General features: G+C 45.6%; 1 protein-coding gene across 2 annotated transcripts in view; it reads left to right on the forward strand.

The window, feature by feature from the left end:
* Window positions 1–5,285: 5,285 nt before the first annotated feature.
* Window positions 5,286–16,604, forward strand: part of LOC133389452 (vomeronasal type-2 receptor 1-like) — a 59,804-nt gene continuing 48,485 nt past the window's right edge. For both annotated transcript variants that reach the window (XM_061637117.1, XM_061637119.1), the window contains exon 1: window positions 5,286–5,930. In XM_061637117.1, coding sequence (XP_061493101.1) covers window positions 5,668–5,930 — 263 coding nt within the window. In that variant the 5' untranslated portion in view covers window positions 5,286–5,667. The remainder of the gene's footprint in view (window positions 5,931–16,604) is intronic.

Below are 16,604 nucleotides of genomic sequence, written 5' to 3' on the forward strand. Positions count from 1 at the left end.
TGTGTCCTATCAACAGACTGATTGGGTATCATATTTGCATTTTGCAGAGTTTGCCTACAACAACTCCCTGCATTCCAGCACTCAACAAACCCCGTTTTTTGCTAATTATGGATTCCATCCTAAAGTCTTTCCAAGCAGCTCAGAGGGTATGCTGGTACCAGTGGCAGAGAACTTTCTTAGGGAATTGCAGGCGGCGCAGCAGATGTTGAAACAACAGTTAAACGAAGCCAAAACGGAGTACAAGCGAGTTGCTGACCTGCACAGGAAGGAGCCCGCCCCCCTGCAGCCGGGAGACCAGGTCTGGCTGTCCACCCGCTTCCTCCAAATGCCAGGTAAATGTAGAAAATTACAAGACAAGAGGGTGGGTCCTTTTGAAATAGAAACTCAGATTAATCCCGTGGCGTACCGACTGAAGCTGCCTGACACATTTAAAATACATCCCATGTTTCATCGATCCCTGTTAACAAAAGCCGCCCCTCCCAGTGAGTTACGGCCGGAGGAGCCTCCCGGAGCTCCGCTCCTGGTAAATGAGCAAATTGAGTTTGAAGTTGGGGAAATACTAGACTCCAGAATAAGACGATGCAAGTTGCAGTACTTGATTCACTGGAAAGGCTATGGCCCGGCTGATAGATCATGGGAAGATGAAGTTGACGTGCATGCTCCAGACTTGGTAAAACTTTTCCATCAATGTTTTCCCCATCGCCCCAAGTCAGCAAAAGGGGGGGGCAGCTTGGGAGAGGGGATGATGTCGGGAGGCAGAGTTGGGGTCCCGGGGGGTTGGAAGAAGGGGATTCAGACGGATGGCAGGGAGGAGGGGGAGCAACTTCACCCGAGTGGAGCGAAGACGAAGCAGAGGAAATGCCAGAGATAAGGTTGCTTAGCAACGGAGAGTCTGAGAGCTTTGGAGCTTCAGACATTCCCACGCCTCCCCTTCTCCGAAGCTCAGAACAGGAGGGAGAAGAGCGAGGCAGTTTACCATCAGCCCCCCCTATCCCCCATACTGGAATCGGAAACTTCAGAAGAGGAGGGGCCGATGCTTCCCCCTTCGCCACGCACACGAAGACATCTGAAAAGACAAGAGAGAAGGGGGGGAAGGCGTGTAGTACCTGAGGGGCAGTTAAGGGGGAGCGAAAGGTTGCGCGCCCGTTTGGCCCCTTCTTAAAGAACAGGCGGAAAGCAGCTCCTTGCTCTGTCAACTTTCTCTCAATGCCGCAGGACCTGTATTTCTGTACTGCTTCATGAGAAGACGCAGTCTTTGCTTGGACATTACTCTAATAAAAACTGAATTACTTACAATCCCTGGTCTGGTTCCTGAGTCTCATCCTGGGTCTGACAGCTATCAATGGCTACTAGCCATGATGGCTGTGCTCTGCCACCCTAGTCAGAGGCAGCATGCTTCTGAAAACCAGTTGCCGGAAGCCTCAGGAGGGGAGAGTGTTCTTGCACTCAGGTCCTGCTTGCGGGCTTCCCCCAGGCACCTGGTTGGCCACTGTGAGAACAGGATGCTGGACTAGATGGGCCACTGGCCTGATCCAGCAGGCTCTTCTTATGTTCTTATGTTCTTATGTTCTTATGTTCTTATGTTCTAAGCCAGCCTTTCCCAACTGGTGTGCCTCCAGATGTTGTTGGACCACAACTCCCATCAGCCTGAAGCTGATGGGAGTTGTGGTCCAATAACATCTGGAGGCACACTGGTTGGGAAAGGCTGTTCTAAGCAGTACCATACCACTTTAAATAGTTGTGGCTTATATGGCAGAATTAGGAGACTCTTACTCCCCTCACAGAGCTACAATTCTCAGAGCTCCCTGGGAACAGGGATTGCTTGTTAAACCACTGGAGATTGCAATTCTGTGAGAGGAATAAGGGTTTCCTAACAGCTCTGAGCACCCTGTACAACTACAGTTCCCATGATGCTTTGGGGGAAACATGTTGTTTAAAGCGGTATCATACTGCTTTAAATGCATAGTGCAGATAGGTCCTCAACCATGAAGCAAACTCCTTGACTCTGGGCCAGTCAGTCACTATATCTCAGCCTAACCTACCTAGCAGGGTGATTGTGAGGATAAAATGGTGGGGGGAGAGAACTAAGTATGTTGCCTTGAGTTCCTAGGAGATAAGGCTGGATATGAATGTGAAAATGAATAATATAACTGACTCATGATGCACACTTTGCAACCCTGGGAACTGAACAATAGCAACATTAAAATTAATTGTTTTGTTGAAGAATTATATTTTTCGTTGTTTTTTTTTAAAGTAACCTTCCTTTTCCTCCCGTCCCCCCAGTCTTTTGATTTCATAACTCTGTTTTTCTCTTTCACCAATCATTTTAATTACATAATTACAATATTTAAATAGGTTGTGGAAGGGAAAGCGAGAGAGGAGAAGGAAGGAGGGGCCTGTCAAGTTGACAGCGACACTGTCACATCCCCCTGAAATAAGTACCAATGACATTTATTCAAAAGGACCAAACTTTCACTTAGAATTACAATTGCAATGTGGGGAAAAAGGAAGAACTCAGACTTCTGTGTTCGTTGGATCAGTTCCCCTGATGCCCGTTTTGGATTTCGTAACCTTTTGGGTTCAGGTGTTTTGTGCTGCTAAAAGGTAAAGACAAGTAGTGACAAGTCATACAGTGTTTATATTGACTTTTAACAAACATTTCCCCGAAGGATCTTAGGACAGCACACAGTGTTATACTATTTGATCCTCACAACAACCCAGTTAGGTAGGTCATATAGAAAGAAAGTGACTTGTCCATGCCAACTAGCAGAAATTTCAATGTAGATGTCTCTGATCAAACTCCAATACTGATTTTTCAGCCCAACACTTTAATAATGAGTCCAAATCCCAGTCCCTACAGTTGTTGTGGATATGGGTCATAAGAGCCTTGTTGGATCAGACCAAAGGCCTATCTAGTCCAGCATGGCCAACCAGAAATCTTGGCAGAACATGAGGGCAATAATCCTCTCCTAATGTTGATGGATGTATCCTCCATGAATTGGTCTAATTCTCTTTTAAAGTAATCTAAGCTAGTGGACACCACTACACCTTATGGAAGTGAATTCCAAGCTTAAGGTGCACTTGCACTATACAATTAAAGCTGTACCATACCACTTTAAACAGTCATGGCTTCCTCCAAATAATCCATTCCTAATAATAGTTGGCAATGTTATCTACTTTCCTCATAGGAGAGATGGTCCAGCTGATCATTTGGTTGCCTTTTTTTACACATTTTCCAGAGATGCTCTCTCTCCCATCAGGTACCCTGGCCTTTCTCGTCATATAAAGCAGATATTTACCCACTTGCCATAATATTGCCTCTTATACACCACGTAAACAGGAAATATAATATTCAATTGATAAAACATAGCACCAACAAAGAGTTAACCAAGTCCACAAAAAGTGATGCATTGTTTGATAGCAACATGGGACCCAATGCTATAAAATGTTTCACTCTTCTCAACAGCAGGAAGTCAAAAGTGTGTAGAAAATTTGATATCTTGTCTGATTAACTCTGGGTTAACATTATGCACATTGATGTTGCTGTTGATACAGTGCTAATAATTGAGTTTGTTGATCATAACCAAACAGCCATTTTTAGTAAAAATATAGATGAAGTGTGGGGAACCTCTGACCCACCAGATGTTGCTGAACTACAATTCTGATCATCCCTTGCCATTGGCCCTGCTTGCTGGGGGTGGCAGGAGTTGTAGTTCAGCAATAGCTGGAGAGCCAAAGGTTCCCGATGCCTGACACATACTGATTTGCATTGTTAGGAATGCTCTTACCACTGATGGGCAATTGGGAGCATGCCTTGCTCCAGCAAAGGAACCATTTGGAGCCTGCTTTAAGCTCCAGATTGTTCCTTTGAAGTCCTTCCCTTTACCCACCCCACATCTGATGTCATGTATGACATCAGAACTATGTGCTCCTACTGGGAGGAAGGGCGGGATATAAATCAAATAAATAAACAAATCAGGTTTAGGCGGCTTCCCCAGAATGGCCTTGCAGGCCAAATGTGGAGACTTGGCAAGCCCAGTTTGGCCCATGAGTCAGAGGTTCCCCACCCCTGCCCTAGACTGAATGAAGCCTCAGGAATCTTCAACATCCCCCTGCCCCAAATCCTCAACTTCTGAATATCTTATTTTTTATTGCATTGGCAACCATTTTCATCCATTTAATGCACAATTTGCATGCATGCATGACTTACCCCTGTAATGTAAGACCACATCCATGCATGTATGCATGGATCTGATCACAATCACTCACAGGCACACCTTTTGCCGAATGGATGTTGTAAATTTCCCAGTCAATGAATGAAACGACCCCCAATAAACATTAATACAACACTGGCCAGTGTTTCCACCTTTATAAGTGAAAGGGGAAGGAGATCCGTGGCCCTCCCCAAAAGAACTGGGGTTGAAATCGCCCGGGTCACCCCCTGACAATGCCCTGTTCGGTGTGCAAAGCTTGTACTTTACTACTGAGCTATGGATTTTACCATCTCTCTCTATGCTCCACTCACATTTCTTGGTTCCATGAGGCAAGCTCTGGAAGACAGCCTCTCCCATTGGTATGCTGTATGTGGTGTGTGCGCGCGTCTGCATGCACATGAAAAAGGGAGAGAGACAGAGAGTTGGGTATCTCATTTGGCCACACCCACCACAGGCATGCAGCTCTCAAAGGGTTGGCCAGCAGGGACTGAGGCTCTCTGGCTGAAAAAAGTTATCCTCCCTGTTATATATGATAGTTAAATAGAACCCCAATGTTTAGAGACAGTATACCTCTGAATACCAGATTCTAGGTACATATGGAGAGCTGATGCTCTCACACTGTTCTAATAGGCTTCCTGGAAACATTTGGCTTCCCATGTTGGAAACAGTATGCACTATTCATTTAAAGCAGTATCATACCACTTTAAACAGTCATGGTTCCCCAAAGAATCCAGGGAACTGTACTTTATTAAGAGTATTGAGAGTTAGGAGACAGGTTTCCTTACAAAGCTACAATCTTCAGAGTGGTTTAACAGTCAATTCCTTTCCCCAGGGAACTCTAAAAACGGTAGCTCTGTGACAACAAGAGTCTCCTAACAACTCTTAGCACATTTAACAACCTACAGTTCCCAGGATTCTTTGGGGGAAGCCATGACTGTTTAAAGTGGTATGATACTGCTTTAAGTGTATGGTGCAGATGTGGCCTAACTGGACTCTTAGCTTGATCCAGTAAGGTGATTCTTAAGTTCTTAAATAGGTATAATTTATTAATAACCATTGTATGTTGGCATCAGACCTAATTATTTGGAGGCAAAAGATGGGAAACTACGCCAGTGCAACCATTTCTTTATGAGAGAATGAAAACACATCCAGGAAATGATGTGGGTAACTCGTTTTTAATAAATGATTTTGCTAAATGGAAAAAAATGGTGGGAGAAAAAATAGTCCTCCTTAAACAAACAAACACGACAACCTTTCCTGTCCTTTCAATACTGCACGGTTGAGATTCTGCCTTGGCAGCTGTTGCAGCGAAGAGCATCCACTGGTGTGGCTCTCATGGGAGCTCCCCCGCTGCTTCATAGGCTAGCGAATAATAAACAGGCGAGAGCCTCATAAAAGCCTCTGATCTTTTTTTGAAACAACAATTACTTCCTTCCAGCGGCTCCGAGTTAAAATGGCCTGCCCGAAGTTCCGGGGTCTCATAGGGCTACTTCTGCACGCCCTGATTGTTTACGCGCCCACCCGAGGGGAGGACGCTGCCGGGGAGGGCGAGGGTGGAGAAGAAGAATGCAGACTGCTCGGGAAGTTCACTTTGCGCGGCTATGTAAACGCTGAAGATGCCATGCATGTGATTGGAGGGATGTTTCCCATACACTTCAGGACCATCCTGGAAGAAGACCCGACGAGCACGCCCCCAATGTCGCCGCTGTGTGAGGGGTAAGCTGCTTTTCCTCTTCTTCAGGGCTTGAACATAGAAAGCTGCCTGCGACTGAGTCAGGCCATTGCTCCATCTAGCTCAGAGTTGTCAGCCCTGACTGGCAGCAGCTCTCTGGGGTTTCAGGCAGGGTTCTCTCCCAACCCTGCCTGGAGATGCCGGGAGTTGCATCTGGGACCTCCAGCCCCCTCTGCCACTGTGCTGTGGCCCTTCCCCTGCTCGGACAGTAACTTTGCCGAAGATGCAAGTGGATCGCTGTTGATGGGCAATGGTGGTGGCCAGGCAAGCTGAGTGCAGATTTTCTTAATATCTGCGGCTGGAGACTGGCAGTGAATGTATGAGAATAAATGGGGGCAGAGAGTCTAGGCATCCATGCCAGGGGTATTGGGTTTTGTTGCTTTTGGCCTGCTGTCACCTGGGTCGAAAAGGGCGGTAGCTCCGTGGTAGAGGATCTGTTTTGCACATGGAGGGTCCCAGGTTCAACCCCGGCATCTCCAGGTAGGGCTGGGAAAGATTCCTGTCTGAAGCCTTGGGGAGCTGCTTCCAGTCAGCGTTAGACAATGCCGAGCTGAGTTGGTCTGACTCAGTATAAAGCAGCTTCCTGGATTCCTTAAACAGATATGGAAGGATTTTGAAGGGAAAACAGCAAACTGTGAACCGAGGGCCAGTGTCAGGGGTAAAAGAGGACTATAGAAAGCTCCCATCTAGGGTCAATACTGTCTACACTGATTGGCAGTGGCTCTCCAGGGTTCAGACAGGGTACATTCCCAGTCCTACCTGCATATGCCAAGGGATGAACCTAGGACCTTCTACATTCAAAGCAGGCACTCTGCCACTGAGCTACAGTCCTTCCCTCTGCCTAAGCCCACCTCAAAGCACTGACCCGCCCGGAACCCGTTGTTGTTGCTGCTCCTCCTCCGGCTGCCTGTTCACTCTCCCTCTCTAAGTGAGCTATGAGAGCAAAGAAAAGGTGCGGGAGTATCCGCTTCTCTTCCCCTTCTGTCTCCAGCTGGTGGTGCCACTTAGGCCCAGAGGGAGCTGGCCAGTGAACAGACAGCAATATCAATTGCAAGGGGGAATTGTAAACACAAAACCTCTGAGGCCCCTTCCAGATCTTATCTAGCCCAGGCCCCTGCTCCATGCTGGATTTGCCATGCAGTATGTAGTGACAGCATCCCCGACAGAGGGCCACCCAGCCAGCGCTTAAATACTCCAGCCCTTTTGACCGCGGCATTCCAGTGCATGTATAAATCAGGCCTGCTAACAGCAAATCAAAGGGATCTTGGAGGTCATCTAGCGCAACCCATTGCTCTATGCAGAGGAACATAGGGAGCTGCCTTATACTGAGTCAGACCCTGGTCCACGTAGCACAGTACTGTCTAGGGGAAGGGCCATAGCTCATTGGTAGACCATCTGCCTTGCATGCAGAAGGTCCCAGGTTCAGTCCCAGTGTCTCCTGCCTGAAAACCCTGAAGAACTGCTGCCAGTCAGTGTAGACAATAGTGAGCTAGATGGACCCGTGGTCTGACTCAGTATAAGGCAGCTTCCGATGTTCCTATGCAGGGTTTCAGGCAGGAGGCTCTCCCGGCCCTACCTAGAGATGCTGGGGATTGAACCTGGGGCCTTCTACCTGCAATGCACATGCTCTACCAGTGAGGTACGGCAACACCCTCTGGGGGAAATGCTACCTGCACAAACCAAGCCACTCTTGTCAGAGTGTAGCAGTTGTGATGGGGATTCTATAATAATAATAATAATAATAATAATAATAAAAGTAAGCCAGAAGAGTCACCATGTCTTCAAATATCTGTGGGGATGTCAGACAGATGATGGAGGAAGTGTTCTCCAGAGGACAGGAGAAGAATTCGCATGTAGAAGTTGCAAGGAAACCTTGGCTGACCATTGGGAGACATTTCTTTAATGGTAGGCAGTGGAATGGGCTGCCTGGGGAGGCAGTTGTCTTTCCTTTGCTAAAGGCAGGGTCGGTCCTATCGTGAGACACACTGGCTGTGTGCTCACCATGCACGTGCCGCCCAAGGTTCCTACTGGGAGAAAAGGCGGGATGTAAATCAAATAAATAAATAAATAAATAAAATCACATTAAAAGCACATTTACACTTCAGCCAAAGAATCCTGGAAGCTGTAGTTTTTTTCGGTTCGGTTGAGACTGGTGGCTCTGATGTTAGTGGGGCAATGAACCTGCTCTGGGTTTTAGTCTGAAACTAAAATCCAGCCCTGCTGATATTGGAGCACCAGTTTCCACTATTAAGGGTGCGGGGAATTATAGCTCTGGGACAGGCAAACCACAGTTCCCAGGATTCTTTGGGGGGAACTTGTGTGCTTTAAATGCAGCCACTGAGCCACTTGCCTCAGGTGGCAATTTGGGAGGAGCAGAGGCATGAGCACCTCTTCGTTGTTTGCCCAACCCCCACCAGGCTGCCATAACAAGCACTCCCCCTTGCTAGCTGTCGCTGTGCCACTCGAGCTTCCATGGTTGGCAGCTTTTTGGCCATCTTGGGGCAGCTTCTGTGTAAGGCCTACAGTAAGTATTATTATTATTATTATTATTATTACAGACAACTTCCCAAAATATATAGTAGATGTAATGCACTGTATATATGCATGGGCTTCCAGACTTGGTCTGTAGTAACAAAATGGTAGAGGGCTATAGCTTTATCTACAATATGAACTGTATTTCTTTATTTATTGCATGAAGTTCTAAACACAATCACCTGTGGAGGGAAAACCGTCCACTAACCAAGTACACTGTTGGCTGTGGAGGGATAAATCAATGAGGGTAGATTTGTACTATTGCCAGGATCAGGAAGTCTGCTTCCTCTGCCCCCCTTCAGCCTGCCATGGCTCCCTGCTTCTGGCAAAAAGAGTCATTAGTCAGATATGACTCGTTTCTTACAAGCAGAATCTGTCAATTTTGCATACCTGGAGAAAGGTATGTCCCATGACCCTGTAATCAGAGAAGAGGGATAAAATCCCAAAGGTGTTACAGATGATTCCTAATGTCCTGGAATTGCAGGCTGTTTAGAGCGTTTACCCTATGTTGACAGAACATAAGAACATAAGACAAGCCTGCTGGATCAGGCCAATGGCCCATCCAGTCCAGCGTCCTGTTCTCACAGTGCCCAACCAGATGCCTATGGGAAGCCTGCAAGCAAGACCTGAATTCAACAGCACTCTCCCCTGCAGTTTCCAGCATCTGTTCAGAAAAATACTGCCTCCAACAGTGGAGGCAGAGCATGGAAAAACTGATGTACCAATCCAGTACTGGGATGAAATGCACACCAAGTAAGCCATACAAATGAAATACCTGGTGGAAGTTATGAAGCAACCATTTCCAAGTAACAACAATGATCCATGTCTTCATTGAGACCTTTCCTTTTCCAGTAAAATATTACAGTTGCATATAAGTCACCAGGTTCATTGGGGCCCAGCATGTATAGAGTAAAAACCTATGCAAATGGTATGTGAGGTTTAAACTGGCCCTACAGTTTTTAAACTTAAAAAAATGATGTTATTCTCTCTCTCTCTCTCTCTCTCTCTCTCTCTCTCTCTCTCTCTCTCTCTCTCTCTCTCTCTCTCTCTCACACACACACACACACACACACACACACACACACACACACACACACACACACACACCAGTGCAATAAACATGAGTTGTCAATTACTGATAACAATAAATCTCAGACTTTGCATTAGTTGCACACACTACCTGAGCGGTTTATGCACAGTCACTACATTTCACAACATCATGAGCAGGACAGACAAAATGGTGACATGAAACATGCATTTGATGCAATTGCAACAAGCATGGAGAAGACACCTTCCTCTTTTCTTGGCACCAACAGTGGCAGGCCCTACTAGTTCTGAAGCTGATTCTCTTGCCGTCCTAGGCAAGCTGGCTATGTGTTTAGAACACAGTCCAGGGTTTGATTGAGTCTGGGCTAGGTCTACTAGAAATAGATGTCTTTTGGGATATTTACACCACCATGGATTGTTCACCTTTCAAACAATGTGTGCATTTAAGTAGGCAATAGCCACCATAATTGAAAATGCACGGCTATTGGCTGTCACTTGATCATGCAGTTAAGAAAAGAAGGAGACCCCTCCTGGGTCAGACCAAAAGCCCCTCTAGTCCAACAGAAGTGCATCTAGCATCTTCATTGTAAAGCTTCCGCTATAAGCTGAAGATGTACCTCTTTACCCTGGCCTGTGACGTTGAAAGTATTTTCTTTTGTGGGGACCCATCTCTTTTGCTGATTCTGTACAGTTATATTTTAGTCGGAACAGTTTTCCTGTTTTTATTATTGTAACTGTGTTACTTGTTTCTATAACTGTATGATTATATTGTTGTAACATGCCCAGGGACCTTATGATGAAGGGTGAGTAAGAGATCTTAAAAGATAAATTCCCACAATCAGGGCCAGCACCAGGCATGCCTGGGTCCTTGGGCACCAGCCTGCCCCAGGCCCTGGCACATGCACGCATGCACGCATGCACGCCCCCATGCCCCACCTACCTATCTTTCCCTTGGTGAATGCTGCCCATGCTGTGCGTGCATGCGTGCCATCAACCAAGATGGTGGCTAACGCTTCCCTAAGGGACTGATGCCTCCACCGCCATCTTGGTTGATGGCACACATGCGTGCTACGTGTGTGCATCCCTGCCATCAACCAAGATGACGGCAGGGGCATCAGCCCCTTAGGGAAACCTCAGCTGCCATTTTGGTTGATGGCAAGCTTGCGCCTGCAGCACAACCAACATTTATGTCAACAGAGAAGTAGATGGGGCATGCAGGTGGGTGTGGCGGGCCTGTGTGGCAGTAGGGAGAGTGCCTGGGAGCTCCCTCTCATGTTCTGCAGCAGGGTCGGGAGCCAATGCTGCAGCGGATCACAGAAGGGAGTGCTACCCTCCCATCCTAAGGATGGGCCCTTCAGGGGCCGTCAGCCAGGGCCTGACCTGGACACCCTGGCACCAGCCCTGACCACAATGGCCAACCAGATGCCCATGGGAAGCCTGAATGCAATAGCACTGTTGGTGGCCTTCTGGCCACACCAGGTGCCCGTGCCACTTTTAGGGTTATATCCAAAGAAGTTGTTCCGTTCTTACAAGGACTTCCACTTGTGCGATGGAAGTACCCTTCCTCTCCTCCTCCTAAGCCCCCCAAACCTGTTCTGGATTTCCCTCCAACCCTTTGGAGCAAATTTGGGGTGGTACAGGGGGCGCAGGCAGAGAAAGTTCCATTGAAGAAGCAGACATCATTATGCGAATGAAAGACTTTGCTGGATACAAACCATAGTTTTATTATAATAAAGAATACTGTTGACACTTCAGGATTTGTAGGCAAGGAACTCCGGGGGAGTATCTGGCTTTATTTACTTTATCTGTACACTGCTTGGAGAGCTTTTTGACCAAGTGTTTTATACATTTTCTAAATAAATAATTGTGATTGTTTTTTTAAATGTGCCAATCAGAATCAGTGTTTTTTTTAGCAAATTCCCTAGCCAGTGGCGCACTGGTGAAAAAATTATCAATTCCTGTATTCCATCCAAAACCTGTAAATGTGTTGTTAGTTTCTCGGGCACAGTCTGGCCTAGATTTTGAGCAGATGGAGCACCTTCCATCCCCACATATATGTCTGCATCATAAACATATGATTATTTGGAATCACAATGCAGCCAGATGGCATCCTTCTCATGTTTCGACAGTATATACTGCTTCACTGCACATCTTCCTTTGGATGGCACTAATTGTTGATCAGTTGTAGTTTTCTCATATGGCACAAAGCATTGTGGGGCAGTTCTGGTAAACAAATCCCAAAGGTTGTGTTCAGGGGCAAGCCTGTCTCTCACATTGGAAGTTTGGCACTGAAGCCAATAATCTTATCTGAGGACTTTATAGATTCTTTGGAAGGACAGTGACATTGTGCCCAGAAGTGTTGAGAACAATCCTTAACAGTACATTATGCAAATATCTTTGCAAAAGTTCTTCTCTGGCTCAGATATTAATCCAAGCCAAGAAAAAAAAGCAAAATTTCTCTCCCATCTCCAATCCTACTTCCACCCAGCCACAGCCACACCTTCTTTCCAGCAGCAGCAATAGTAGGAGGGGTTGAAGGGGGTGAATGAGAGAGGTCTCTCTCACCCAACTCTTCCCTGACATCTGGCATACCACAGGGCTGGGGAGAGATCTCCCTCCTTTCCTCCATTACATTACTGTCATTGCTGGAGCAGCAAAGAAGGCAATAGATCAGCTGTACACGAGGGAGCAAGTTTGGAGGGAGGGGTCAGGTGGACCTATAGGTGGGTTGGAGAGGGCAAGATGATTTTGGAGTTTCACAGGGGGTAAGGGGGAGAGATTGGATCCTTGATGACATCATTTGGAGGCATGACTAAGTCAGAACTGACCTTCAAAATTGGCTTGGAATAAACTGAGCTATGTTCTGAGCTTTTTATTCTCCAAGCCAAGTTCTGAACCTGACTAAGTGCAGTCACCTCCTCATTAGCTTGGATTAGAAATATATCTGTATTTTATGAAGGGTGCTGGGAATTGTAGCTCTGTGAGGGGTAAACTACAGTTCCCAGGATTCTTTGGGGAGGTTATGTGCTTTAAATATATGATGTGGATATGACAAAAGAGGCCATGAGTTTATGAAAACTTAATTATTCCCTCTTGTATTGCATGGTAGCAAAGACAAAGTCTTTATTAGTTAACCAAAGGCCATCAATTATACAAAAAAAATCATTCAAAACATAGTTAAAATGAAACAGTACATCGGACTACAGAAGGGGAGGGGAATCTTTTTGGCTCCATGGGCCAGATCCTTATCAGGAGGCAGGGGCCACCCACCTGTCAATACCTCTTCAAGTCTCCCCCTCCCCTTTAAATCCCTAATGAAGCAGAATGAAAATGGAAATATGGGGAGACTTGGAAAAGCATTTAAAACAGCTCCCTCTCTCCCGTTTGAGCAAATGGGACTGCAGGAGCTTTCTTAAAGCCTTTGCAAAAGCATATTCTGCTGTATACCACCCTGAGAGCTTGTCGCTAAAGGGCGGTCTAAAAGTACAATAAATAAATAAATAAATATTTGAAGTAGTTCTTGTGTGTGCGCTGCTTGAAAGGGCACTTTTGCATTGGACTTAAATCCCCGCTTAGCTGGTGAGTGAGGATTAAATCCTGCTCCTTTGGCTGTGTGATCTTGTTCCCTACTGGGAACAGCCAGAGCTTGGAAAAGTTACTTTTTTGAACTACAACTCCCATCAGCCCAATCCAGTGGCCATGCTGGCTGGGGCTGACGGGAGTTGTAGTTCAAAAAAGTAACTTTTCCAAGCTCTGTCAGCATCACACAGCCAAGGCAGGATTAAGTCCTGTTCTCCTACCGATAAGCAGACATCACTAGTGATGTTAACGGGTGGGTGTGTTTTGTTGAAAATGGCCTCAGGGGCTAAACAGGACTCTCTAGAGGGCCATGATTGGCCCAGAGATTCACCACTGTTGGACCTCAGCAATACTAATGAACAATAGCACATCACAAAAAGAAAGGGGGAATGCTACATATGTTTATAGTTTAACTCAGTACTTCAACTCAAAGTTAGCAACCACTTGTTATCTGGCTTCTTCCCCCCTCTTTCCTCCCCATTTTCATTGTTCTGAACTATGCACATTTTAATTTTTAGAGTGTTAGAGCACATGCCTGAGGAACTGCTGTACAAGAATGCACGACACTAAGGAAGGCTGACCAAGCCAAAACTGGCATTCCAGGCATTCCCAGAACTGCACTGAAGAATATTGAGAACATTTCATGAACTGTGTCGAGTTTTTCCTTCTTATTCATATTATTGGATGTTTTTATACATTATCATATTTTTACAGTTCATGGGTTTAGCTGTCTGAAGTTTCTGTATTGTATAGGATTTGTTTAAAACTTATACGTCTCTAGGGTTTATTTGCTTGTTTTTGTTTCTACTTTTTACATTCATGACAAGGTTCAACTTTTTTTCTTACGTATTTTGTAATAAATATTGCAAATACATTCATTGGCCTTACAGCCATCAGGTTTTGTCTATAAATAGGTTGAAAATATAGCATATTTAGTATTTATAGTTTGTTTACCTTTTCTGTTTTGTGGAAATGCTACTTCCTACACAGAAGTGATGGCCACAGTGGAGGCTGGTGGCTCTGATGTCAGTGGGGCAGTGAGTCCACTCTGAGTTTTAGTCTGAACTTTCAAGGAGCTGTCCAAGGTGCTGAGATTTTTTTCCTTGCCATTTTTTATTGTGATTGTTAAACTACTGGAAGACAGAAGCAACCCCTGCTGACACTGCAAATTGCCCAGAGTTCTATCACTAAATCCCAAGCTTTTTTTAAAAAAAACAAGCAACCCTTTTTAGTGGTGGCCCAGTATTTGTGGAATGCTTTTTCATGATGCCCACTGGTGGAATCATGAGCAATCCCCTTGATAAAGGCGGAGCTGGCTGATATTGGGGAAGGGGGTCTGTAAATACTGTATATAGCTTCGTCTACTTTTGTATGATACCTCTACTTATACTTCTTCTGGAGCTGTGTTTCAATCCTGCAGCCACTGAGATTCATTTAACAACCAGCATTTGCTTAGCTTTGTTAGCCGAGTTCCTGTACCAGCCCACACCACTCAGTGCTGGTGAATTTCAAAACAGCTGTTCCAAATAAAGCTCATTTAATTAATGGTAATCACTGATTAGCACCATAAGGGAATGGATTAAAAAGGAGAGGTGTTGCATTTTTAAATAGTTAAGAGAAAACAGTGACATTAGAAACATTAAAAGCTCAAGGGAAGCTTGAAAATTTCACTTGCTCTTTGTGGGGAGTGTGTGTGTATCTCAAGATCTGTGCTGTTGCATATGTGAGAGAAGATATGGGCAGGGGAGTTGGACAGCTTGTACTACCTTCTCCCACCTGTTCTATCGTTACTGTGGCTCTAGCTATCATTGAGAGAGGGTGCAGGTAACTCAATCATCCAAGCAGCAGATGGGAGAAGAAAAGCTGTTAACTGTAGGAAGGGAGAAATGAGATTCAGCTTTCATTTAAACAAGAATTTACCAAATTGACACTTTCTGAAACACTGTGAACCAAAACACAGCCATCCTTCAAAATGTACACTTCTCTGAATTTTGCAATGCCGTTCTCCAGCCAAGTCATGTGTGCAAAAGTTTAAGGTGAATGTGCATAAAAATGCATATAGTGAAAATAACCGTAGAAAAATGCATTATATTAGGGGAAATATAAATATTAGGGACAATATGCTTTGCAAAAAGGTATATATTAAGGGAAATTGCCTACAAAATGTGTATATTAGGAGCAATTTACACTAAAATGCTAGTGAATTTTTGTGAGGACTTCTTTTTTTAACACAATCTAATGTGGCAATGTATAGAATGGAAATTAAGACTGGAAAAATAAGAAACGGAGGGAAACCAGAATTGACAGATTTGCCCATCCCTAATTGTAGGGGAAAGACCATAGCTCACAGACAGAGCAGATGCTTTGAATGCAGAAGGTCCTGGGTTCAGTACCTGGCACCTCCAGTTTTAAAAAGACCAGGTAGCCAGTGACGAGAGATACCGGTGCTAGAGACTCAGAAGAGCCGCCACCTGTCACAAGAACAATGGCTACTAGCCATGACAACTATGTTTTTCCTCTGCTGTTAGACCCAGTATGCCTCGGAATACCAGTTGCTGGGAATCACAAGTGAGGAGACTGCTGTTGTACTCAGGTCCTTCTTGGGGGCTTCCTATAGGGATCTGGATGGCCACTGTGGGATACAGGATGCTGGACTAAATGGGCCATTGACCTTATCCCACAAGGCTCTTCTTATGTAGCAGGGTTCTTCTTCAGTTGCTGGATCTGCTGAAGGTTTATCTAGTCCAGCATTCTGTATTCCACAGTGGCCAGCCAATACGGCCAGTCCTGCCATTAGGCAAAGTGAGGTGGCTGCCTTGGATAGAGATGCTGGGAGGAGGGGACAGCAGTAAGGTGTTGAAGCTTTGTGTACCAAACAGTTTGCCCTAGCTAGCCTGTCACCCTCAGGCATGGTTCAGGATATTGTACCGTTGCCAGTGTTGAAGTAAGATTCAGCTGCCATCTCACAGTCAGCTTCTGTACAGTAGGGCCCTGTTTATACGGCGGGTTAGGACCAGGCCCCTACCGTAAAGCGGAAATTGCCCTAAAGCGGAACCCATTGATTATAATGTGCAGCGTCGTGCGAAAATGTCGCAAAATGCTGCAAAAGCGGCTTTAAAATGGGGAATTCCCCTAATTGAAAGCCGCCGCATCAGCAGAACACTGCAAAACGGAACGCCGGTAAGCGGGGCCCTACTGTACTTAGAATGGGAGGGGGTGTCATCTTGTACTTCTCCTCAGGTAGCAAAATGTATTTGTCTGGTCCTGCCAATCAGATGCACCTAGGAAGCCCACAAACAGGGCATGATCGCAATAGTCTTCTCCTGTCATTATTCTCCAGCAACTTGCATTCAGAGGCATGCTACCTTTGATCCAGGTAGCAGCATATAGCTATCATGCCTTAAAAACAAACATGGGACAGCCAATCTCATCCAGATAGCCTTATCCTCCATGAATTTGCCTAATTCCCTTTGAAGCCATGTAAGTTTAGGGATGGGGGA

This window comes from Rhineura floridana, chromosome 7 (genome assembly GCF_030035675.1).
Source record: "Rhineura floridana isolate rRhiFlo1 chromosome 7, rRhiFlo1.hap2, whole genome shotgun sequence".
NCBI classification, from domain to species: Eukaryota; Metazoa; Chordata; class Lepidosauria; order Squamata; family Rhineuridae; genus Rhineura; species Rhineura floridana.